This window comes from Pyxicephalus adspersus, chromosome 5 (assembly GCF_032062135.1).
Source record: "Pyxicephalus adspersus chromosome 5, UCB_Pads_2.0, whole genome shotgun sequence".
Lineage (NCBI taxonomy): Eukaryota > Metazoa > Chordata > Amphibia > Anura > Pyxicephalidae > Pyxicephalus > Pyxicephalus adspersus.
Window position 1 is genome coordinate 85,177,772 of NC_092862.1, and position 27,617 is coordinate 85,205,388.

Genomic DNA, 27,617 nt, shown 5'->3' on the forward strand with positions numbered 1-27,617 from the left:
GGCATTTCATCTTAATTGCCTCCTTTAGCTGTTCTAGAAGGTTAGCATAATACTGTCTGGTGATACTAGAGCCCTGAGGTAGGTAGTCCACCAACAGAATACCGCCTTTGTCCAAAAATAACGGACGCCATCACTTTTTTGGCCGATTTCTGGGTCAGGAACGTCTTTGGCTGTGGGGACACAATGTGGCACCATTCCTTTGACTGTTTCTTGGTTTCGGGATCATAGATGTGGAGCCAGGTTTCATCCTCAGTCACTAACCTAGCCAAAAAGTCCTGTGCATCTTCAAAATGGGCTAAAACGGCTTCAACTCGTTCCTTTTTCTTATCACTGTTCAAACATTTTGGCACCCACTTCGTTGAAAGCTTGTGCATGTCTAGGATAGTGGTGATATCAAACCCAACACGTTGAGATGTCAAGTATCTAAGCTATCTTTTTTGCGGATATTCGCCGGTTCCCAATAATCAGCTCATAGACAGCAGGTTGGGGGGTGCCCACTGCAGGGCTCATCTTCAATGGTCAAATGCCCAGTCTTGAAACGAGATATCCAGATTTTGACAGTGCTGTAGGAGGGAAACCTCTCCCCCAGAGTTTGAAAGGTCTCAGTGTGAATGTCCTTTGCTGATATTCCCTGTAGAAACAAAAACTTCATGACGGCCGGTAACTCCAACGACGTGAAACTTGCTTGTGCCTCTGCCATCACAGCTTCTCACTAAAAGAAAAACCAGTTTTAAGAATCGCAAAGACCTGATATTTGCACAGTTACAAACTAAGATATTAAGCTGTCATATGCCCCCACACTAATTTTTCTATTTCATCTGGAAGGGGGCAAAGCCAGGAACTTCTCAGAACTACCTCATATACAACTTATTTGGATGAGCACACATAACAGTATATATATATATATATATATTCACTCCTGGTTATTGGTCTGGGATATTATAAGAATGCTTACATAGTTATTTAGACCTGGTTTTTGCATGGCTTGTAAGTTAATGATCCATTTTGTTTCAGTTTAAAGAATTTTTTATTTATATCTCTCCCTCTAGTACTTGTGGGGATGTGTTCCAAGTCGAAAAAGGTTAAAACTTTGCTGTCAAAATTATGTTTTGTTCCTACATGGTGACAGACCGGTGTCATGACTTTGCCAATATAGATGGAATAGATGTGCTCATAAATGCGTCTTTTTTAAAGGCGTTTGGTTTTCTTGATAAAGAATGCCCCGCATGTACATGAAATGATATAGATGACTCCAAATGTGTTGCAGTCAATATGCTGACGGGGTCTGTGAATAACTCTATTGGGTAGTGTTATGGTCAGGGCTTCTTTTATCCATTTACTCTGTGTACACTGTCCACATCTAAATGTGCCCTGTTCTTTATGTGGTATAGGGTCACGTAGACTTGGGTTGATAATGGCTAAAGATCAAGATGGCTAGAGATGGTCTTTAACCGATGGTGGTTTTCTGTATGTGATTGCGGGCTTTTTCCCAATATATTTGTTTTTTCTGATGTTAATATATGCCAATGTTGGGATAGCATTTTATACATAAAGTCATGATTTTCATTGTATGTCGTGATTAGTCGGGTTGTGGGGAGGTTTGTAGTTGAAGTTTTAGACTTTTTGCTCAATAGGTCCTGTCTTTGGTTTTTAAAGGCTTTTTGATAAGACTTTCTGAGGGGGGTTTTTGAATATCATTTTAATATTAGTCTGTCTTGTAGGAGTTTTGCCTCTTTTTTAAAGTCATTGTCTGTTGTGCAATCTCCTTCTTACTCTTAAGTATTTATTTAAGTCAATGCTTCTGATAAGGGCCTTAGGGTGGGCACTGCTGGCTTGCAAAATAGTATTGCCTGCCATTTTCCTATGAAAGAGTGAGGTTGTAACTTTAGAATCCATATCAATTTTTAATATATAAATCGAGGAATGAGAGTTGAACTTAATAGTAAATTTATATTTTTGTAAATGATCAAAACATTTTAAAATAGGGGATGATGATCCTGACCAGAAAATTAAGTTATCATCTATATACCTTTTCCAGGTGATCATGTATTTTGTTGTCTTCTTTCAATGCATTTAAAGTGACAAGTCTACCCTCCTTCACAAGTAGTTTATCACCTTCCCCAGCCAAAACAACCAGATCAGAAATACCAGTAAATTGAGTTAGTGATGGATTACCCCATAATGGGGTATAGGGGTGGCAGTGACTGATCTGCAATGGTAAACATGCAGTCATGGGATATGATGCCCCAAGGTCTCATAAGACTCCATTACTGTTGCCTCAGGAGCAACAGGAGAGTTGTCAGACGTAGAGGTTAACCACCAATAAAAAAAAAAAAACAGAACAACTTTCCAGCCACCAAATAGATGTTGGGAGTAGTTATTTCACCCTTAAGCCATGGAAGCTATACCACCTTCAAACCTATCCTGGGGATAGTTCCTTTCAATTAATTACAGGCATCCCAGTTTTTTTAAAAATATAATGAACTGGCTGTTCCAAAGAATGTACAGGAGAAAGAGAAACAACTATAAGAGAGACAACTGCAGCTGTGTGGAAAATTATCAGGGGGATCCCAGCTCACTCTCTGTATTTTTAAATGTTTTTTTAAGCAATGACGTTTTGACATTTGGGCTAAAAGCCGCTTTGGTTTGATAGGCATTTTTTTCTGGTTTGTTGTGCCTCCAGACTTTTAAGATGGCAGGGTGAGGAATTTTGTTGGACCTCAGCTCTAAATTTATTCAGTCTCTGTTTTTTCAGCATTTTTTAAGAGAAATCTGGATGCTTTTCTAGAAGCACAGAACATAGCTGGGTATTAAAGCTTTAAAGTAAAGATAACTAAGACTGTTGATGCAGGGAACATCTCATGGAAGCAGGAAGGAATTTTTTTCTCCCCTGTTGGAGCAAATTGTACCAGGGTTTTTTCTGCCTTCCAGGTTTTTTTCTGCCTTCCAGGGTTTTTTCTGCCTTCCACTATGTCCATAGGGTTTTATATATGGGATGTTTTTTCCATAGTGGTTGAACTTACTATGTAACAAACACATCATATTATTTTCCTAAGGGAAAACTGAAAAAATATTAACATTGCCGTTTGCTCCTCATCCCACAGTAAACTTTAACAAAATCCACAAACTATAAAACCACCTCCTAGAGCACAGAAAAGTTCTACTCAGATGTAAGTAGTGTAATGCAGTTACCAAATAGTCCAATAGATGGCAGCAGAGCATCAACATCAACCATCAAAAAAAGTGTTGGTCACAGACCAAAGGAAAATTTCAGGAGTCGTTCCATGCAAACTAATTTAGAATACAGTGTCCAACCAATCTAAGGGCATTTGCACCTGCAGTAAAATCAGACACTGTGGAATTTTAACACTACAAAACGTGTAAAAAAATAGATAAGATTGGAACAAATGAGTCTGTTCATTTTGCAGGCGGCCTTTTGCGCTAACCCCTGTAGTTTCTTTGAGCAGCTGCCGCCTCTGCTGACTTCAATTGAAAAAGATTACAACTGTTTTTGCATGTTTGTTAGAGCAGTTTCCAGATTTTTTTTACGCCAGCAGAGTGCCTCCCAATGCTCAGGACAGGAGGTTGTCTTAGGTGACAACAATGGCTGCACCCCTGGACACAGCAGTGCTGAGTAACCTAATTCTTTCCATCTGGAGATGTGCAACAAATCTGACACCAGATAAGCAAAGGTGTAAACATGGATGGATAATATGGAACATTTCATGGATCATCATAGTTATGGAGGTTCAGTCCTTTGGAGAGGTAGCAAGGAATATTTGGAGTCAGATAAACTATTTTCGCTCTAAGGGGAGCCAGACACAGTGGTAGCCCAGACAAATAACAAAGAGCAGCCAGGTTCATTGGTAAGCCAGATGAGGGACAAGGAGCAGCCAGGTGCATTGGTAAGCCAAATAAAGAACAAAATCGCAGGAAGGTGCATTGGTAAGCCAGATGAGGAACAACAAGCAGCCAGGTGAATTGGCAAGCCAGATTAGAAACAAAAAGCAGCCAGATGAATTGCTAGCCCAGATAAGAAGCAAAGAACAGCCATGTGCATTGGAAGCCCAGACGAGACACAAAGAACAGCTAGGTGCGTTGGTGAGTCAGATGAGGAACAAAGAGCAGCTATGTGCTTTGGTAGCCCAGTTGAGGAGCAAAGAGCGGTCAGGTGCATTCGTTTATGAGGAGCAAAGGGCTACCAGGTAAATTGCTAGCCCAGATTGGGTTAGAAAGGCAGCCAGGTACAATTGTAGCCCAGTTTAGGAACATAGGGTAACCAGGTGCATTAGTAGTTCTGCTGTGGTTAAAAAGGTAACCAGGTGCATTGGTGGTCCTGATGAGGAAGAAAGGGCAGCTACGTGCATTAGAAGCTCAGATGTGGTTGGAAGGACAAGTGTATTTGCAGGCCAGGGGTTAGTGTAATGGGGGTCTGGGTTTGGGAAAGGCTTATTTGATATCTGGAAGCCCCTTGTAATAGGTGGGTCACCAGATGTCTGCCCACCAACACCATGGGTGAGAATGAGTACAGGAAGTAAAGAGCAGTGATATCATTCCATTTTACAGTCACCAGCTTAACTTCTTGTTTAAATAAAGCTACACAAAAAAGGCCCCTGAAAACACCCAAAAACATCTGTTTAAGCTTTTGCAAAACCTTGTATAGGCATCTGTAAAAGCTAGCGTTTTAACCATATATTTTTCCCAAATGCCTGGCTCTGCAGAGTAGGCAGTTGGAAGCAGTAAACGCTGTGTTCGGCTAACTCAGGTCTGAACATAGCCTAAGGCATCCAACAGAGACACAAAACACTTTTTACTCCCTTTGCGTTGAACTCTCAATTTACAGGGATATATTATGCTGTATTTAAGCTCCTTTGCTTGTAAGCACCTATGTTTCTCAACAAACAAGCATCACTTCTTTTGTGGATCTGAAGCGCAAATTTGGAAAAAGTTGAGTTGCTGTATTTTTACACTTCTTATCTTGAGCGTCTGACAGAATAAGATCCAAATCTCTGTAGTTAGAATTACAAACATGAAAAGGACAAGGGGTGCTCCAGAAGGTCTGGGACTAAAGGGTACAGAATGTGTGAGCTTCACAGTGGACTCCGAGTAAACCTCTTTCAGATGAAGCACATCTTTAAAGAATGCTACCACAAAGACTACAGGATGAGATCCTTCTGCGCCCTTAACTCTTACAATATTTCTGTGCAGCTGATTTTCTGTCTTCAGAATAGGCCAAAAGTTAATCAACCCTGCATTGTAAATTCAAGATAGTGACAGAATGTAGAGAAGCAGAGACTTTGTTTCTTTGGCCCACTCAATGTAATGTAATGTCGCCGTTTAGCTATTTGTTTTCTGTCCTGTCAGTGATTTGATTCTAGTTTTAATATGTGGGCATTTCCTAAGGTAATCTGCATGTAAATGCTATCCAGGAATGCCTATTTACTAATACATTGTATGAGAGGCCATGCTGTGAGCTGAGAAATCCTCTGTCCTTTTTGAAGTTTACTGTTTTTCTGTCACATTGTTTATTTTACAGTCTTCTGTTAACTTTCATGCAGTGGAGGCACATAACAGTTTACTTTGCCATGGCACAACATGATTGTACCTCCTTTGCTAAGGGAGCAAAGACATCATACAAAGGGGGAATCCTATCCTATTAAAAGGAACAACTGTACAAGCGAGAAATAAAAAATGTTATTGTCAATTCATCTGTCACTATAGTTTTTGACATGTTTTTTGTTTTTTTTTGTTTTTTGCAGACAATTACCACTGCGCTGAAAAATGCCTGTGAAATACTTACAGAAGACCCAGAAGGTGGTGCTGCACAGATTCCCTTTGAGACATTCACATTTCTTTATAAGTATCTTGCCCAGGTTGATCAAGATATATCTGAGACGCAGATAGAGGAGGCTATTCTTCTGTTGCAGACTGAAGCGTGAGAAAAACATTTTTAAATTATTTCCTATAGTGAGAAACAGTATTTTGTACTCTGTGACATAATTGCCAGGCTTGTAAAATATTTGTAGTGGCAGTCTCCAGCCTTGGAAAGCTTTAAAATAAAGTTTTTTAAAATAACCTTGTGGTACCATATTTGGACACCAGCATCTAGAAGCCTTAAAGGTCAGGCGAAAGCCTTTTGGAGTGGTCAACAAATAAAAAAAAAAGACAAACTTTATAGTAGAGGCAGATGGCCATTGATGGATCTTCCTGAAAAATGTATGTAGATCTCGTAGCAATGGCACAATTTGTTAAAAAGGTCTTCCTAATTCATTAGTTCAGGTCTCTATAGCAGAATGGCTGGAGGGTGTCCTTGTAATAATAGGTTTCATTGCAGACAGGAGGCTTTTTTCTATTTAAAAAAATGCACCTAGTGTAGTAAAGGGTGGTAAGTTTAGAGGGGCAGGAAGTTAGTCCAGGACCACAGGGTTTGCAGGGCAATCCAGCACTATAATAATTTAATAAGTAATTTAGTCATTCAAATTTTTAAAGAATGCAAATATGCTGTAGTGAGAAGAATGAGGACACAACAGTGACATCAAGCTCCAGGTAGAGGACAGAGTGTGTTCTCCCTATTTAGTAAAGATGTTCTCCCTCCAACAAAAAAAGATATAGATTAGAGTGCAAAACCCCTTTGTGAGCAAGTACACAATTTAAAGTCCAACAACAAGTACAGTCAGTAGGAGCCAAAAGCACTCCATCCTCATCGGGGCTCAGTAGTAATGCATGGTTTTGGCGTAAATGTCCACTGTATTGAAAATACACACTAAAAAGCCTCAGCAGTTACAATAATTATGATAATACAGTAATACTGATAATAATGCATACTATTAGCATGATGGCAAACTACTAAAGACACAACACCCACCAAATTAAACATGCCTGCATGGCCTTTTATCTCTCCTTTTGTTAAAAATGTATTTATTTTAGCATAGGGGGTGACCATAATGGAACTTGGTAGTAATCACAATATGATTGGTAGTTTCTAAAACACTGGTAAAAATCTTCCATTGTATGGATATATTTATTTCCAGTTACATATAGCCTGAAAAAAACCTGTGGTAAGGCTTTGGGGACTTAAGTATTCAAACATTCTTAGCAATCAGTACATGAGATTTAAAACAATTTCTCATTGTTGACTTTTTGTGGCTGCAGATAAGCAAAATTCATAACAGAGGCACTGAAATAGCAGCCCATTTCTCCTGCTTCCTTTTGGCTGTAATAATTGAACAGCCTCCCAACATAAACAGCATGTGCACCAAAGGTTTAGAAAAGTTTTCAAAATAATGTAAGTCTCTACTGTAACTGTTAAAGACTATGTAACATGGGTGATAAGCAGTTATCTCCTGCTAAGAAAATTACTGGTATTTCTATTTCAAAATTTTTTTAGCGATTGCTAGCTGAGTTTTTCAGAATTCTGTTTGTGCATTTTATGTTGGCAACCATTACTCCTAATTCACTTCTATGTCCTAAACTACGAATCACTGTTCGACTCTAGTAATCAAATCACGAGGTACCAATCCCTGTAAACTGCTAGCATTAGCAATTCGGAGCAGTGAGCAAATTTACCAAAGAAAAATTGACTCAAAGTGCCCAACCTTTATTGTTACATACAGCCACTTGCCCCTTGTTACAACTTGGTACCCCTTGTTGGCAACTTGTTACATTTTATTTCCATGTATGTCAGCTGTGGGAGGAGAAAAGGAGATTGTAGAAATTGAATAACAGAAAAAGGGATCAAAAAAAAAGGAAAAGGAAGGGAGTACACTGGATAAGAAAAAAGACTGTATGAGGGGTAGAGAAAGAAATGAAGTAAGAATTGCCATCAGGAGCACGGAAATTAGTCCAAGCCATTAAATCATAGCCTAATGGCACAACACCTGCTCCTGGCAGTTTATCATTTAAATTCTTTTTAAACCCCCAAGAGCCATACAATACAATTTCTTAAAGATCTATTTAGGAAAGTTTAGATTCCTTACCCAGCTTTCAGTGGCATATGGCTTTCCTGCTGTAAATAACAAGGGGGAGGGGTAATGATGATATTCTTTCCCCTCAGCCAATGTCAGAATGCCACCGCACTTGGTAACAACACTGCAGCGAATTCACAGAAGATGAAGTAACATTACCCTATTTTAGCAAAGGGAAACCACTGGCATGATCACCATGCATTATATGGTTACATAGTTACATAGTAGGTCAGGTTGAAAAAAGACATCAAGTTCAACCACTAGGGAAATAAACATATCACAGATATAAAACCCTATGGACATAGTTGGTCCAGAGGAAGGCAAAATAACCCTGGTACAATTTGCTTCAACAGGGGAAAAAAATCCTTCCTGATTACATAAGGCATTCGGATGTTCCCTGGATCACTAGTCTCTGCTATCTTTACTTTAAAGGTTTAATACCCAGGTATATTCTGTGCTTCTAAAAAAGCATTCAGCTTTGTCTAAAAGCAATTTGTAGAACTTGCTGAAACTACTTCCTGAGGTAGCCGATTCCACATTTTTATAGACCTTACAGTGAAGAATCCCTTCCTTATCTGGAGCTTAAACTTCTTTTCCTCCAGACGCAAAGAGTGCCCTCTTGTTGTTTGTAATGATCTCAAAGTGAATATTTGGGAAGAGAGTTACCTATATATGGACCATTTATATGTTTATGCAGGGTGATCATAGCCCTTCTTATACATCTCTTCTCAAGGGAAATTAGATTCAGTACAGCTAATCTCTCTAACAATGTCCTTTTTGTGAACTTATGCCCAAAACTGGTCTGCATATTCTAGATGTGGTCTGACCAATGCTTTGTACAGGGACAGGATTATGTCTCCATCTCTGCACTCTATTCCTCTTTTATTACAAGAAAGTACTTTGCTAGCTTTTGATATTGCAGCTTGGCATTGCATGCTATTATTAGGTCTATGATTTACCAGAACCCCCAGATACTTTTCTATTCCTGACTCCCCCAAATGTATTCCCCCTAGACAGTATGAAGCATGCATGTTGTTAGCCCCCAAGTGCATAACTTACAATTATCTATAATAAATGTCATTTGCCACTTGGCTGCCCAATCAAACAGTACATCCAGGTCTGCTTGTAGATTATAGACCTGCTGTCTGGACTTCATTCCATTGCATAGTTTTGTGTCATCTGCAAATACAAAAATGGTACTTTTTTATCCCAAACTCTTTATCATCTTTATAAATGGTAAACTGTAAAGGTCCCAACACTGAACCCTGGGGTACACCACTAATAACCGTAGACCATTCAGAGTATTAATTTATTATTCACTACTCTGTGGATGCGGTCTTTAAGCCAGTTCTCTGTCTATTTACAGATTGACTTTTCTAAACCTATTGACCCTAACTTGCATATTAACCATCTGTTTGGTACTTTGCCGAATGCTTTTTCAAAGTCCAAGTACACTATATCAACTGCTACTCCAGTGTCTACATGTTCACTTACTTACTTCCTCATAAAAAGAGAGTAAATTTGTTTGACAACTTTGGTCATGCTGACTTTCACTTATATTATTATTTTCTAGCAGAAACTTTTCTATGTGGTTCCTTATCAATCTCTCTAGGACCTTTCCAAGTACTGAGCTCAGCTCCTTTGAGGACACGTGGATGTAATCCAGGTCCTGGTGCTTTGTCAACCTTAATTTTGCCCAACTATCAATTGTGAGCCATTGTGATTCATTTAGGGCAGAGACGTTGCTATTATGAATTTGGACTTAAGCTCTGCCTTTTCCTTTGTGTAGACAGAACTAAAAAAATGTGTTTAGTAAATCTTCCTTTTCTTTATCCCCAGTTACCAACTTAGAGACATCCTTTAAGGGGCCTACATGCTCAGATCTGATTATTGCTAATAATATATATTTTTTTTAAATTGGGATTTTATTTTGAATTTTTGCACATTTTATCTCATTTTTACATTTTGTTATATTCTTTATAGTTTTCAAGTGATGAAGGTGATCCTTCCATTTTATAATTTTGTAATGCCCTTTTCTTGTTCTTTATGGCTTTTGTAACATCAGCTGTGAGCCATGTAAGTTTAAGAGGTTAAAATTAAAACCTATTACCCATTGGAATATATTTTTTAGTGTGCTTGTGTAGAACAGACTTGAAAAATTAACATTTCTGTTCTGTGTTCTTTATAATAATGGAAAATTTGCTCTCTTTAAATTAAACGTTTTTACCATTCCTGTTTTTGCTTCCTGTTTACAGCCATTATGGTCACTGCTACCCAGATTCTCTTTTATATGCATATTTGTTATAAGCTCTGCTTTGTTAGAAAGAACTAGGTCCTGCAGATTATAATTTCTACTTGGGACTTCTATAAACGCTATCATAAAATGATCATGTTGCAATGTGCTACTAAATTACTGGAAAGACTGTCCACTCCTCACCCAATACAGTTGCCCCCATTTGGTGGCAGTTATATTTTTCTGGGGACACTCGGCTGGGATGGCCTCAGGCAACAAGATGAGTTGATCTACCTGCAGTTCTGTACTCTTTTTTTCATTTATGCCTCCTTAAATGAAAGTTTTTACTTGGAATATTAACCACCTGGGCATTACACTGATGTTTATATTTCTGTTCCAAAAGCGTTACACTGTTTTTCATGAAATTTTTTTTTTTAAATTGTAGACCTGTAACTTACAGAAATATGTCCGAACAGGGTTCTAGTAGATATCATGAATATAAAAAATGTTTGAAACACACAATCATGTAAAAAAAATTACTTTTAATAAAATTAAATAAAAGACACAAAAAATCAGCTTAAACAAGAATACATAAATAAATAAAAAATACTGAAAATTTGATAATTCGGTATACTGTATAATAATATATTTTTCTAAAACACCTCCCTAGTGTCCGTCACATACCTATAGACAAAACCACATAAATATATTTTCTATTATTTTGTATTGGATTGGATACAGGACTTTGTATTCAATCCAATACAAAATGAGAACAAAATTCAAACTCTCATTTTGTATTGGATTGAATACAAACTCCTGTATCCAATCCAATGCAAAATGAGAGTTTGAATTTAACAATTACATACTTTGTATTTATTTTGAATTATTTTGTATTGGATTGGATACAGGAGTTTGAATTCAATCCAATACAAAATGTGTTTGAATGAGTTTCAATTTGAATTTCCCGCACACGCGCCGACGTTATCGTACGTGTCGACGTACACGCTACAGAGGGAGAAGAAGCCGGCCGGCTTCTTCTTCTCCGCCGGCCGGCTTCTTCTTCCCGGAGAGGGCACCCGACGCTGGAGGACGACGCTGGAACACGACGCTAGATGATCGCAGCGGGACCGGGTAAGTGATCGATAAACCCGAACTTTTCTCACTGTATTTTCATACAGTGAGAAAAGTTCGGGGTTATCGATAATTGTAATTATTTTAAACCCGAACCCAGGTCGGGGTTATCGCTCAGGTGGTTAAAGGATTACGCTCCCCTCATAAACGCACTATAGATCTCAGGCTCCTAAATAAATTTCAAGCTGATATTGTGATCCTCCAAGAGACATATCTACAGTTATCTTTGTTTCGTTTGTTGAGAAAAAGTTGGGTTGGCAAGGTCTGGGGTGCTTCTGCTCATGGCAGATGTGCGGGTGTAATGATATTGCTACATTAAATATACTTAAGCTTAAATATACCATATGTAGTAAGTCTTGTGACCCTTCGGATGGCAGATGGGCTTCGTTAACTTTGCAATTTCCGGCTAATGCCTTTACGCTGTTGGCGGTTTATGTTCCCAATCAGGATAATGGACTATTTTATGACAACCTTCTTACAGTTGTTCAAAATCTTCCCTCAGTTCCCATGTTGGTGGACATTGCCAGCACAATGGAAGATAGATGTCCACCTCCGCCAAGGCAGGGGTCTACTGTGTCAAATGATTCTTCTTTCCAATTGTTCCTTTCAGCAACGAGTCTGATACCAATGTTTCTGCAGTACACTCCACTATGTCTCACTTAGATACCATCTTGGTTTCAGCTGACCTGCTACTAAAAGTTTAGACGGTTACGATTCATCCCATCGTTTTTTCGGATTACGCACCAGTTCTTTTGTCTTTAACGAAAAGCTATTTGCACCAGTCCGCTTTCACCTGGCGCTTCCCAGCTTTTCTAGCCAAAGATGAGCAATTTCAACAACACCTGAAGCGCTTGTGGCTAGATTTTGAGTTTCACAATGCCTCCCACAAAAATACAACTTAGTTATACTGGGATACAGCCAAGGCAGTTCTGGGGGGCAGAGTTATGGCCCATGTGTCCTTGCAAAAAAACTAAAACATTACTCTATATGTTTGAAAACCAGTACCCAGGCCCATCAGGCTTCTTTGAAATTTAAAGAATCTTTATCAGCCAAGGACAGGGAAAAATGGCTCCAAACTAAGCATGCTTGTGATTTTTGCCTGCATCAGTATGATACTACCATCTGTACCTAATAAATCAGAGGAATTTTTTAGATTTGGCAGTCAGGCCGACTACTTGCCAACCTAGCTAAAGGTTTTCAAACACCTCCGAGAGTTCATGATGCTACAGGCTCTGTCCAACATTTACCTTGTGATATTGCAGCTGTTTTCTTCCTACTACCAGAATCTTTATACATCACAAAGGAAGTGATATTGCACTGGGTCAGGCATTTTTAGATCGGTTGAAATTGCCACATCTGTTGGAAGAAAGAGCTACTTTGTCTTATTTTTCCTATTACATCTGAGGAAGTTACTTCTGTGATCAAGCGGTCAGCTAATTTCAAGATATTGGTGGACCGAGTTACCCCTCGATTGACCACATTATAAATTATGTATTCAAGGTCTGCTTATCTGTCCTCAAGCTGCTCGGCCTATATTAAAGTTTTGCCTAAAAAGCAAAAAGATCCATTGGACCCTGGGTCCTATTGACCCATTTCACTTTAAGCTGCTGTCAAACATTTTAGCTGACCATGTGGCGGTGCTTTTGCCAAAACTAGTTAGCCTAGCCCAGGCGGGTTTTGTATTGGGTAGATCTACGGCCTATAATATTAGAAAGGTGCTGTCTTGGAGCAAGATAGATTATTTGGTTCCTTCTCCGAGTCGAAGAGAAGGTGTTTTAAAGTATTGAGTGGCCTTGGCTTCATGCTGTGCTCCGCCAGTTTGGATTTACAGGATTCTTTGCACAATTTATAGTAGCTATGTACTCTGCGCCCTCAGCTCAGGCACAGGTGGCGGGAGTGTTATCTGACACCTTTTTGCTGGAGAGAGGTACACGCCAGGGCTGCCCCCTATCGCCCCTGTTGTTCAATTTGACCATTTAGCCGCTGGCGGGATCTTTTCATGATCCAAATGTATTTACAGGGATGACTATTCAAAACAAACAAGTCAAATTAGCCATGTTTGCGGACGATGTAATGCTGTTTCTGGGGAACCCAGAAAAAGATTTTCCTAAAAAACTGCGACATACCAGTTTTTTGGATCTTTTTATGGCTTTCGTATAAACTATACCAAAAGTGAATTTTTATATCTACATCCTACGGTGCCTGTTGAACTACTTTCCGGTATACGTAATTTGGGTTTGAAATTAGTCAAACATGCTTTTACCTATTTGGGAGTTCAGGTCACTAGGCAAGTTCCGGATATGTATAAATTGAATTATACTCCTATTATTACCAAGATTTTGGCAGAACTACAGAGCTGGAAATCTCTACCTTTATCTCTGATGGGGCGGTGCCACTTACTTAAAATGATTAGCTTTGCGCGTTTATTATATCCCATGCAAACACTGCCTTTTTGTTGAGACATTCTGATATTCAGAAATTGAACGCTGCCTTTACAGCTTTCCTGTGGCAGGGTAAGACCCCCTCGGATTGCTAGATCCAAACTTGTTCAATCTAAACAATGTCTTGGTTTTAATTTCCCAGACATACGCAAGTACAACTTAGCATGTTTGCTTCGATATGTAAAGGATTGGTGGCACGATACATCTTTTTATGCAGTGGTCAAGCTGGAATCTTTACTGGTGCGACCTTGGTAGTTGCTTGGCTTGCTTGATGCCCCATATGCTAGCATAACACGCAGTGTACGTACAAATTTACTACTGTGGGATACTTTGTTGGCATGGTGAGAGACTAAAAAGCTGTATCGATATTGGCAAAGCTATGACACCATTGCATTCGTCACCTAGTTTTTGTCAGGGGTTGCAAGATAACGCGTATAAATTATGGGCAAGGTGAGGTAGTATTATTATTATTATAAAACAGGATTTATATAGCACAAACATATTACGCAGCACTGTACAATAAATAGAGGTTGCAAATGACAGACTAATACAGACAGTGATACAGGAGGAGAGGACCCTGCCCCGAAGAGCTTACAATCTAGTAGGTGGGGGGATTTACAAACAATAGGATGGGAGATATGTAATGATGAGAAGTAGTGATGGTTTCAAAAGACAAAAGAAGATGGGTAGGCAAGTTTGAAAAAATAGGTTTGAGTGTTCTTTTAAATGAGCAAGCCAGGAGCAAGCCAAATAGGACAAGGAAGATCATTCCGAGGAGTTGGGGCAGCTCTGGAAGTCTTGTATCGGTGCATGTGATGAGGTCATGAGTGTGGAAGTCATTAGTAGGTCATTGGAGGAGCGGAAAACGGCTGAAGGAGTATTTTTTTACCAGGTCAGAAATGTAGGTGGGACAATAACTGTGATGAGATTTGAAGGCAAAGCACAGGAGCTTGAATTTAATTCTAAGGTAAATTGGAAGCCAGTGTAGAGATCTGCAAAGAGATGCAGCGGAAGAGGAGCGGAGGGAAGGATGGATGAGTCTGGCTGCAGCATTCATAATAGATTTAAGAGGAGAGAGTCGGGTTAGTGGAATACCAGAGAGGAGGAGATTACAGTAGTCATGATAAGCGCATGTACAAGGAGTTTGGTGCTCTTGGGACAGGTAGGGGTGGATTTTGGAGATGTTGCGTAGATGAAAGTGACAGGACCTGGAAATGTTCTGAATATGAGGGGTAAATGAGAGGGCAGAGTCAAAGGTGACACCAAGACAACGTGCCTGAGGGGAGGGCTGAAAAACAGTACTCTTCACAGTTAGAAATATGTCAGGGGGAGATCTGGAATTTTTGAGGGGGGGGGGGATGATGAGTACTGTAAGCCAAAGGAGGATATGAGACTACCAAGAGAGGAGGAGTACAGAGAAAAGAGAATCGGTCCAAGGACTGACCCCTGGGGAACACCAACAGGGAGGAGAGTGGGCAAGGAGGAACTACCATTGAAAGAAACTTGAAAGGAGCGGTCAGACAGATAGGAAGCAAACCAAGAGAGAGCAGTGTCACTGATACCAATAGAGTGCATGATTTTTATTAGAAGGGGGTGATCAACAGTTTCAAAACAGAGGAAAGATCAAGGGGAAGGAGCAGGGAAAAGTTGCCTTGGGACTTAGCTCTGATGAGGTAATTGGCCACTTTAGTAAGGGCTGTTTTGGTGAAATGGGCAGCTCGAAAGCCAGACTGGAGAGGGCCAAGGAGAGAGTTGGTGCTCAGGTAATAGGTGAGTCTTTTTTAGACAAGGCGTTCAAGAAGTTTGGAGACATATGGGGGATAGGACGGTGGTTAGAGGGTAGGGAGGGGTCCAGTGAGGGTTTCTTTAGGATAGGGAGAATTATGGCATGTTTAAAAGCTGAGGGGTGTTTACCAGTAGAAAGGGAGAGGTTCAATAGTTTAGTCAGGGCAGGGGCCAGGGTGGAGGAATGGGCACAGAGTAAATCAGAGGGAATTGGGTCAAGCGGAGAGGTAGTAGATGGAGATGATGAGAGAAGAGAAGAGACTTCGTCCACAGTAACAGGGCTGAGGGAGGCCAATGATGATTTACAAGTAGACGGTGTGGGTATGGTTGGAGTGGCTCGGTGAGCAGACATCATGTCTGATTTTGTAAATTTTATCTCTAAAGTAGGTGGCAATGTCTTGGGCAGAGAAGGATGTTATGAGGGGAGCAGGTGTGGGGTTTAGGAGGGAGTCAATTGTTGAGAAGAGGTTTCGTGGGCTGGAAGCTTGAGAGGAAATGACTGCAGAGAAATATTATGAAGCTGACTGATTTGTTAGATGACACAAACTGCCTAATATCTTTAGATATTTGGGCTAAGTTTGCCCTCCCCTCCCAACACTTTCTATTTTATCTACAGGTCAAGTCCGTTTTTTTCCCACCGTGGGGCACTTATTCTATACCACATCTACCTTTTTCTTTAGGCCAAATGCTGGGCCCACCTACATCTAGACATTCAGTATCATATATCTATCCACTATTGTTAGAAGCCACTACAGGGGTAGAATCCAGGTTATATTTTGCGGCCAAATGGGCCGATTATTTACAATGCCCTTATTCTGATACGTTAGAACTATTGGAGGCTAGTTGGTCCATTGTCAGGAAGTCTATTATTAGTGAGGTGTGGCGAGAACTGCAATTTAAAATTATTCATAGAGCATATTATGCATTTAATCTACAGTTTCGTTCTAATGTGGTGGCTCAAAGGATAGTGGCTTGCCCTAAAGTGTACTTTTCCACTTGCTCCCTTAGAACATGTGGTATGGGATTGCCCAGCGATAATAGATATTTGGAAATCAGTCTTTCGATATATTACTCGGGTTACTGGAAATACCCATTCTTTGTCACCTCATTTAGCACTTTTTCACAGAGAACCCCCCCCCAAGTGATGCTTCTTGTTTATCTAAATTTGACCATCTTTGTTTAATGGCAGCTAAAAAAGCTATACTAAAGCAATGGATGGAACCTCACCCCCCACATTAACGCAATGTACTAATTATTTGCAAACCCTTATGTTGATTGACAAAACTGAAGCCACCAAACACTTAAACACATACCCACAAAAGTTCTTTGGAATGTGGATGCAATATCTACAGCACTCACTATCTCCATCCCAGCTGCATGATATTATAGAAACCTTTCGCCACGTGATCTGGTATGACAGGAGAGCTTTGGGAGCAGGTAATTAGAGATCTGTCTAATATAAGGGCGCATGGTTAAAAAAAATTAAAGGGGTAAAAATTTTATTTTTCTATTTCAATTTCTGGGAAAGTGGAGAGAACAGTCCACCGATTCCTTGGGTATACCTTAGTTTTAGGACTTGGTTTTGTTCCCCGGTTATGTTGTTATTTTTCTCATCTTTCTATGCATAATTGGTCACATTTATAAAAATTAAAAAATCAAGGGGCAAAGACAATATATTAGGATGTATATCTGCTGTAATTCACTTCTGTTCATTATCTTTTGGATGCAGGATGCTTTTATGTTATTCACGCTAGGTTTTTTGTGGCCTAATACATCCTGTTTTTTCTTTTTTGTAACTGATTGTATGGTATATCTTGCTTGTAATGTTTTTTACTGTTTGTTATTTCTTGTCTTGCCTTCAATTAAAAGATATTAAAAAAATGATTATGTATTTTCCTCCCTTTTGCTGTTCCTGTAGTGCAGGGGTCGGCAACCTGCGGCTCGCGAGCCACATGCGGCTCTTTGGATGTGAAGCTGCGGCTCTTTAGTTCCATACGCAAATATTATTTATTTTATAAAAAAAAAAAATTTCAAAATCGTTCTGAATCGTTTAACGAGGATTAGGCACCGATTCTATCTCTTAGCCACTTGTACTTGCTTTTGACCGCACCCCTCCCCCGTGACACGCGTCGTCACTGTCGTCAGTCCATCGGAAGCTCTCGAATGACGCCGTCGTCGGATGTTTCTATGTAGGTTTCAATTCGCTTTCGACGACAAGTTAGTGTTGTAAGTAAATGTTAAATTGTTTTAATTTTTTTCTTAAATAATAAGTAATTATCTAATAATGCCATATATATAATATCTAATTTGTGGTGAAAAACACTACTTATATATGAATAAATAGATATTTTTTCTTATGAATAAATAGATTAGTTTTTTTTATCAAAAAACTTTATTTATGCGAGTACTATTTATTGTTGGCAAGAAAAACTTTTGCGGCTCTTTAAAAACTTTGAAATTTTGTAAATTGTAATTTTTGACTCTTCCGACTCAAAAGGTTGCCGACCCCTGCTGTAGTGCCATTAGTCCAGTCAATGTCAGGGTAGTTGAAATCTACCATGATTAAAACATTTTCAGATTTTACTGCTTTTTCTATCTGTGCTAGTAGTTGATTCTCTATTACTTCCTTATAACTGGGGGGCCTATAGCAGACTCCAATATTTAATTGTGTTTTATGCATCCCCACATTCAACTCCACCCATAATGTCTCAACCTCATCACATCCTCCATCATGCTTCAGTGCAGTATGATTTTTGTAAATCCTGTTTGTAATTAAAGTATGATTGTATTTTAGTGGTCACTCTCTGTGTGATACAACCATAAATTCTTTATATCTGTATGTTATAATACACAGAGACACATGGGAGATAAATTATTATACAGAATTAGATTTAATTGTATACAAAATAGGTGCTTAAAACATTGGAGTATATAGCAAATTACATATTTGTTTTGGTGTTATTGGAGCTAAAGCAGTGATTCTAATAAGATATTTTTTCTTCTTTATCTTTTAGGAAAAAGCAAGATGGAATGATCCAACCCAGTAACTTTTTAGGTGCATTATGTCCTCCTCTGTCTTAAATAGTAAATTATAAAATAATTAAAGATACGTCTAGAAAATAAAGACTGAAAACACCACTGAATAGAAATAAGATATTTACAATAAATTTAAAAGTACTATTGCCAGCTTGATTATGGAAATTGTACTTGTTTAAAGAGTAAACTAAATGATATTTAAAGTAAAATAATTTGAAATATTAGTGCTATCACTGCTTTTTATTTAACAATTCACTAGGTCCCTGGATGCCAAGCGCTTCGTTTGGCTACATCATTTCACAGCCTCTGACACAGAACATCATACCAGCCAAGTTCATGGTTTTCTAGCTGTATGCTCAGTCAATGTGCATGCGTGGGATCGTCATTTCTTTCCCCCCAATGTAGGAAAATGCCCCCTCGGGCATGCACTGAAGGAGCAGTCAGGACCCTCCAAGGATGTATAACATAAGTAACCCAAGAGGCTCTGCGCTCACATACTGTCTTAATCGCAGCGGTGATAGAAGGGGAGGGGCTTCACTAACAGTTTCTCAACTGTCTTCCAAGCAAATATCCCCGTACATGACAAGCTTGCTTTACTGCCCAGACTTTTTCATGTTTTTCCGCTGTTGCAAATCTGACAAATTAGTCACTTTGTGCATCTGTTCATATTTCACTTTTCCATTTTAATTGTACTTTGCATTTTAATTTTAAATACGGATGCTCTAATTCTTGTTATGCCCTGTGAAATCTTATTTTTCTTTTTTTTTTTTCTTGTCCTGGATATTATTTGAACCTGGGACACCCTGCAAAGAGTGCTATTTATTGTGCCACAGTGTATCATGCCACCTATCATAGAAACATATGACCCCTACTGTCTCAGATGGACAGACCATTAAAAGATGACAGACTTTATATATTACCCTTGCCCTGCAACATTTTCATGACCCTAAAGTTTACTTGTTGGAGTACTTCCAGATGCTTTTCACAATAACTTAAAAATGTTCTTGTTAATAATGTTGGTTTATGCCTGAATGGCTGTAGTGTTACAATGGTGTTACCTTGCAGGTTCAAGTAAAAAGTCAGGAAACCTTAGGAACTTGAAATATAAAGGCTGTTGTGCAGACATCTTTTTTTACAAATACTAGATACAGATGTCTTATTGCATTAAAAGTCAATACTAATACAAATTTTAACACTTATTCCAGGTCAGCGACATTAAAAGTACTGCAGCCACTTTATCATTATGACAACCAGAGAACTATAATTTTCAAATAATTAAGCATGTTTACATGTTATTAGTCAACATATAAGGGCAACTATTGCTGAACTGAATTTATAATATAGGGTAATTTTGGCTGTTGGCTATTACTGGCTTAAAAATGACTACTACATCCTTCGTATCTTCTCCAGATACAAATGTTGATGATTGGAAGTTGATTAACACATTTTTGAGGGTTATGTCTATATTGCATTTTTTTTTCAAATTAAGTTTTTATTGGTTTTTAAAGAAACAAAAAAGGTAGAGGAAAAATGTAACAAAACAGTGTAGAGTGCATTAAGTACATTATCATATGAACATATGAACTATCATATGAACTAGATCCAATAGCGTTTACTAACCAATAAATACCACTAGCAGTATTTTAACAAATTTTTCAAAAATACCAAAAACTTGTCATGGAAATCGGGTAACAGATGAGCAACCTACTCCCTGAACAAACAGATAGTATAAATAATAAAGGTTATTTTAGGCTGAGGTAAGAGACTTGCATAAACCGATAGTTCAAACCATACATATAGAAACAGAGAGAGAAAAGAGAAAGGAGTGAAATAGAAAAAAAGAAAATGAAAAAGAGATGTCAGGAGTATATTCCAATGAGATTGTGACTTTGTAATTACTACTTTTACACAGAATTGGGTGTATTCAGGGACCGTCCCCGATCAAATAGACCAGGATAGGTGGAAACATACTTTTCCCATGGAGCCCAGATAATGACAAACTTATCCAGCCAATCATAAAGCCTAGCCGTAAGGCGTTCCATGAGTTCAATATCCCTAATACTATTAAAAAAAGCAGACCGTGTAGGGTGGAATCAGACTTTCAACATCTGGAAATAAGACATCTGGCTGCCGTTAAAATAGGAGCCATTAAATGTTTATGGGGTTTCGCTAATTCATGAACAGGGAGCCCCAGTAAATGGGTCAGTATATCCAAATTTATTGTTTTTTCAAACATCTCCGCCAGCAAATCATTAACCATTCTTTATTAGGAGGTAATACGTTGACAGAACCAAAAAATATGGTGTAGGGTACCAATATCAGAGCCACACCTCCAGCAGAGATTGCTTGCATCTGGAAACATTCTGTGAAGGACCTCCGGAGTGAAGTACTAGTGCATTAATATTTTATAAGCGTTTTCCTTATATATAGTGCACAATGAGTTTATCTGAGCTTGCTGCCCGAGTATTCTCCAAATATCATCCAGCAGGGTTCTGTCCAGGATCTGTTCCTATTTATGCATATAGGTATCTGTGCCTACTGTGGAGTTGGAGTCTAAATGAAGGACCTGGTAGATTCGTGAAATTAAACCCTTTTGAGAAGGTCTGCCTATACACCACTTCTCAAAAGAAGTAAGTTGGGGAAACACAAGGTCCTTTTGTTAGAGACTGGGCATAATGCCAAATTTATAGATAACTATAAAAAGAGATTGCCGGAACTTTACATTTCTGAAGAATCTCCTGATATGATAGGAGCCTCCTCGTACATGGGTGCACTTTTTGACCATAGTGAAACAGCAGGCCCTCATGCCAAGGACAAGCCATGGAGCGTGTTGTACTATCCGGAATTTCTGGGGTGTAAAGAAAGGATGTAAGGAGGGAAGACTCAGATGTCAATTTGAATCAAGCTTTACAGTGAGACCATATCTGCTTCATGTACTGCATTGGAGCTAACAGTAAATTTTCTGGAGCCTTATAAGAGGTACTCCAGGGCATGGATTTCGGGTGAATGGGAGCAATCCACAGTTTCTCCAGTTCCGTCCAGCGATTAAGACTGTAGGGTGGTCCAGGAGGCCAGAAGTCTAAGGTGTGTAGCGAAATAGTACTTAGTAAAGTCTGGCACTCCCAAGCCTCACCGTTGGGAGACTCTGTGTTTTTTATATCCTCAAATCTAATACTGAGGCCTGCAGTCTTTTAAGCGTATTCAGATGGACTGGTACTGAAGGAGTTGAGAACAAATATAAAAATTTTGGTAAAATTGACATTTTAACCACAGCAATTCGACCAAAAAAAGAAGTCAGTAATGTTTTCCATTTCCTAAAAAGGGAAGAGACTTCCTGGAGCAAAGGGATATAGTTACTCCTATACAGCATGCGGTACGCAGGAGTTAAAAAAAAAAATTCCCAGATATTTGAGTGTACCTTTCAATTATAAGGGTAAAAGACTTTTAAGTTGCTGTAACATGGGTTCTGGTCAGTTGAATGGCAAGGTCTCTGTTTTGGTCGAATGTATTTTATACCCTGAGAGGGTGCCATACTCATCCAATACGTTATGTAATATTGATTAAGTGCATCAATTACATCAATCATTCTCCTAGTATTGTCGCCCGCTTGGTGAACTGTGATAAAACCCACCTGATCCTTAGCTACAATAGTAGGTAAATCTTGTCCTAGGCAGGTAGCAAGTATGCGGGTAAAAATTTTTAAGTCAGTATTAAGCAGTGCTATTGGGCGATAACTGGCAGGGTTCTGGGAGTCCTTATCGGGCTTGGGAAACACCAATATGAAGGAGTGCAGCATTGAGTTAGGAATCGGGGACCCCTGTAGGATACTGTTATATAGGTCAGTCATATGCGGTGCCAGAATAACGCCATATGCTTTAAAAAAAACTATATGAGAAACCATCGGGGCCCGGCGCCTTATGATGGGGGAGGCCAGAAATTGTCGCCAATATTTCCTCCCGTTATCTCTTTGTTAAGGGCCTGTACCACGGAGTGCTCTAGGACAGGGAAGGCACAGTCACGAAGATAGTTACTTATCCAGGCGGATAGCGTAGAAGAAGCTTTCTTCTGTGTTTCATGTACAGTGGAGTATAGGACAGAATAGTAAGCCCCAAATATTTTGGCTATAACCTCCAGGTCATGTTGAAAGGCCCCGGAACTATCACGCAGGTACATCGGAATAGTTTTAGAGATTTGATCTCTAACCTAGTGGGCTAATAATTTATCAGATTTATTGCCCTTATCATAGTATTTCTGTCCAAGGTAGAGCAGCGACCACTCTGTTTTGTCAAGATCTAGAGTTCTAAATTGGTGTTGAATAGTTGTCACTTGTTTAAGAAGTGGGATTGTAGGGGCTGCGTAAAAAGCCTGCTCATTTTTGTTTAAATCATTTATAAGAAGAGTGCGCTGGTGTGTTTTATTCTTCTTAAGTTTGGAATATTCTGCTATACATTGTCCCCTGATCACAGCCTTAGGAGCCTCCTATAATGTAGAAGCCTGCGAGACTGAACTGCAGGACTAATTTAGTTGTACTATATTTCAAAAGTTAGTCGTTCAAACGCCAATGACATTTCCTACTACAAACAGACTCACAGTCTGCTGTTAAATTATTAGGAGCATGGTCTGAACAAGTTATGGGAGCAATCTTAGTATTGGATAAAGCTCTCAACATTGGAGTATTGACAAAAAAATAGTCAATGCCTGTGTGTGTGAGTTTTATGTACAGGGGAAAAGAAAGAATATCGCCTGTCGGATGGGTGGCCAATACGCCAGGCATCAAAAAGTTGGTGACTATGCATAAGCCTGCTGATATGCGTGAGGTGTCAGGAGGATTGGGATTGGAATCAACCCTATGTCTGTCAAGGGAAGGAGTGTGGACAAGGTTCCCTGTGGGCAAGTCTCCCGCTATCAGCAGGTACGTTTGCGAGGAAGCCCCAATCTGTGCAAGTATTCACTCTAGAATAGGGAGTTGGGAGGAGTTAGGCGCATAAAGATTACATAAGACTACCTCCTTTGTTCCCAGCCTCCTCCATGCCCAGGAATCCATCAGTGAAATATTCCTGATGGACAAAACACTCACGGGACATGACAGGAGGTCCCAGTTGGCGCGTGATTGGACCCAACGATCCGTAATGTTGGGAACAACACATATATCAAACATATTTTTCAGGTAAATTAAAGTAAGAACGAGTTTACTACAAAAAAAAAAAAAAAAACCTTTTGAAGGCCACCAACATTGACTGGTCTCATATAACACATCCAAAACACAATAGAAAAAAAAAAAAAAAACACAGATATGTGTAAAGCATAACATCCTAATTCTGTGTATCTGTCATGAATTAGTAGTTATCAAAATTGACTTAGGACCGTATTTTCAAAAAAAAACAGTGTTCCTGTCCACAGAACAAACATACTGGAAAAGTGTTGCGGGTAATGGTGACAGGTGTTTACGGTCACGGGCAGTCTGTAGAGTTGAGGACTAGTCATCGTTTTCAGGTATCAAGGCAAAAAAAAGTGCATGAAAACATCTTGGGTTAGAGGGAAGCACTTTGTCACAGGTGAGTGGATTCTGGATTCTGGTCGTTGTCTTCTCCTCTTAGGTTGGACTACTTGAAAGTCTGAGGGGACCGTTTGAAAAAGCTGGAAGGGGATCCCAGCCTGAAATATTGGGGCGTGGAATTTCAAGGGTATTGCAAAAATGCGGGAGGTCCTTCAGATATCGTAATGTGACTGACCTGCCGTCAATGCGCATTGTCAAGCAAAGGAAAGCCTCAGCGGTAGGGTATGGATGCATCCCCTAATAATGTAAGGAGAGGCTGTAGGACCCGTCTACGTTGCAAGGTGATCCGGGAGATGTCTGGGTAGAAGTGTAAAGTAGCCCCATCACAATGCCGGGTGTAGAAGAGCTAGAGGACTGTGGTGAGGAGTAACCAGTTGAAGGGGACGATTCCCCTGGTTTAGAAGAGGGGGAAGCCACATCTTTTAGTATTGCTGGCGTTTGTTGAAAATCCCCTTCTGTTTGTGCCATGAGAGGATGAGGCTGCCGGGTGTTCCGAAGACTGCAAGCTGGCCAGGTGAGTCACCACACACGCGGCTGGCTCTGGAGGCGCCATCCTTGATTGCTGAGAAGATTTAGGGGCCGCTGGAGAGAGGTACCTCTGGAGTGGGGTGCGAGCCAACTCGCGATTTCCCCGTGCAGCTGGAGTGGAGGAAGACTTGAGCTTCTTCTGCTTGCCCATGTTCCGCCAGTGAAAGCCGTCCTTCAAGCAGATTCGGTAGCAGGCCGGGACAGGAGCTCTCTAGTGCAGGCCGGGACAGGAGCTCTCTAGTGCAGGCCGGGACAAGAGCTCCCCCCTCCCGCTCCATCCAGGCCACGCCCCTCTATGATGCATTTTTTTAAATAGTAACTAGGCAGATTTCATAACCTTTTTATTAGGCACAGTATATTTGGTCTTATATCTGGCTAATGCTGCTTGTGAGGACAGATGTAGAACTGTAAGTGCAGTAATGAGGAAGGTTCAGTAGATATCAGAAGTGAGCATAAAGTTCCAGCAAGTGTGACAGGGTGTCCCAGGGTTTGACAGAAAAGGTCCTGGACAGTGTTTATCTAGCATCCAGATTGAAGCATTTTGCATATTAGTGCTTTTGGAAAAGTTGTGTTGATTTTCAGCTGACAGGTGGTTTTCTGTTGAGGGCCTGGAAGCCAGCCAAGGAAGAACTCAGTGGCTATTGTTTGGTTTTGTTGTGTTTTTGTTTTGTTACCCTGTGTTAAATTGCAACATTGTGCTTCGAAAAAGAACCCAGGCAGGTGCCTCATTTTATATATTTTTTTTTTGACTGTGTGCTGCTTTTTTGAACTGCTGCAAGCATGTTGCCAAAATCAATCTCCCGCAGCATTATCTACTGTATTCCTATTCGCAATGTCCTGATTCACAGGTTTTTCAGAGGTCCCAAAACAGTTGAAAGTCTCTTCTCAAAATACATGCATACAGCAAAGTTTGGACAGACTTGCCCCCCACTATCTCCACAGTCATAAGTAGGAAAGTCTCAGAAGTACATACCAGCTGGGCAAACAGGGACCTTCATCAGGATGTGTCACTCTTTAAGGCCTTGGACAGCAGTGGGTACCTTGCTGCAATATGCAATGGCACCACCAGCACTAGACCAGGCTGTGGGTGTTGGATTCTGAGGCATTACGGTAATTCCCACCAATCTTTCCTCAGTCTGCATCTCTGCATGGCAGTCTGGATGTAGATCTGCATGGGTCACCCCGTTCCTGAGCACTGGTGGGAGGGCCTTCAGATAACAATCTATGCTGACCTCCCCACAATCTGAGGAGCGGTAAGGGTTTCTGGTTGTAGCTGTTTCAGAACATATCAAATGTCTTTACAATAAAACACGTCTTTACTGAAAAATGGTTTTAAAAAAACTTTAATCTAAAGTTTATACACACACACACACATACATATACAGGTAGTCCCCGGCTTACATATGAGATAGGGACTGTAGGTTTGTTCTTACGTTGAATTTGTATGTAAGTCGGAACAGGTACAATATTTTAATAAACGCAATTAGGACAGATATTTGTTTCAACATGCGTGGTGTCAGTTACTGTATAAAATCCTCCCTGTGAGTTAATCACAAACAAAGCAAAAAAAAAAAAAAATCTTAATACAGCCTAAACATTCATTAACTTCTGCAGCAAGCTTTGCTTTTATATGCAAAATGAAACAACTGCAGAGTTTGTCTTGGTCATTAAAGAGTTACAAGAATTTGCAGAAAAGCTCATCGCTTAAAATCACCCATAGCCTCAGCTGTGTTTAGCAAAAGATTTCCTCTGCAAGTCTTGCAAGCCACCCCCATCCGCCCATCAAGCCTGTGTCCTGCACACGAATGAGCACGGAAGCCCTGTTCGTACCAAGAAGTAGTCTGTATGTCGGATGTCCTTAACTCGGGGCTTACCTGTATATGAATTTCATTATGTCATATCTTTTAGTGTCAGCCGCAGTCTGGTCAAAATATGCTTTCTAGGCATTCCAAGTTAGGAATGGTGTCACCAGACTAGTCCGTTGAGCTGGGGGCCAGGCCTCACTCTCTGCTGTCCTCTAAAGAGTTTTAAGGAAGGCCTCCACATCAACATGCAGTGCCATCTTTTGCAGGAAGATGCTAGCTCAGATTAGGCTTCTGCAGCTCATGGCACCTCTGTGCTCAGAACTGCTATCTCCTGCACCATCCCATCCCAGCCAGGGTACAGTGGTCGCTCTATGCAGCCTTTACCAGCTCGGTCAGCTGTGCAGCCAATAAACAATTTGTCTCTTGTCCCTGTTGAGCTCACATCCATTGTGCTTTATGACCTCTTTCATTCTGCCTCTGCACCAAATATGAGCTTGCTGTGGGGTATAGCTCATGGCAACAGGCTTGCAGCAGTTCAATGAGGCGGCCAATTTTTTTAAGTTCAGACACCTACCTGGGTTCTTTATTGTAGCACAAGCTTGCTAGTTAACACAACATAAAAAAATTAACAAAACCACTGCCACTAAAATCCTCTTTGGCAACACCCCCTCTTACTAACCGTCAAATACAAAAACAAGTCATTTTGCATAAACCGCTTACTATGTGGTTGTCTCCAGAGCTCCCGTCCCTTCAAGTTTTGGAAAGCCACTGCACATCAAGCAGTCTGCTGCTGATTCTATAAATAGAACAACAATGCTCTTCAATCCAGATGAAGACATGGACATAGACTGGGTGGCCTCCCAACTCTTCCTTGGCTGGCTTCAGGACCCTTAACACCAGCTTTAGTAACAAGAAAAGTTTGAAGGTCAGATCTCAAGCCCAAGACCCTGTATCCTACTGACTCTATTTGTTCGTAGCCATTACTCTAGATGTGATACTGAACTTCACCATATGGGAGATAAGAATTTGTTCCAAATCCAAGTCTACTGACAGTACATTTGGTAGCAAAGACCTGCAAAATACCAATTTATAATCCATTGTTTAGGAGGGCTAGAGGAAAAGAACCAGGAATCCTGA

At 40.0% G+C, this 27,617-nt stretch overlaps 1 protein-coding gene across 1 annotated transcript in view; it reads left to right on the forward strand.

The window, feature by feature from the left end:
* ROPN1L (rhophilin associated tail protein 1 like) overlaps window positions 1–18,814 on the forward strand; it is a 51,363-nt gene extending 32,549 nt beyond the window's left edge. Inside the window, exons 5-6 of the mRNA XM_072411975.1 lie at window positions 5,760–5,935; window positions 18,569–18,814. Of these exons, the coding sequence (XP_072268076.1) occupies window positions 5,760–5,935; window positions 18,569–18,635 (243 nt within the window). The 3' untranslated portion in view covers window positions 18,636–18,814. The remainder of the gene's footprint in view (window positions 1–5,759; window positions 5,936–18,568) is intronic.
* The last annotated feature ends 8,803 nt before the right edge of the window (window positions 18,815–27,617 follow it).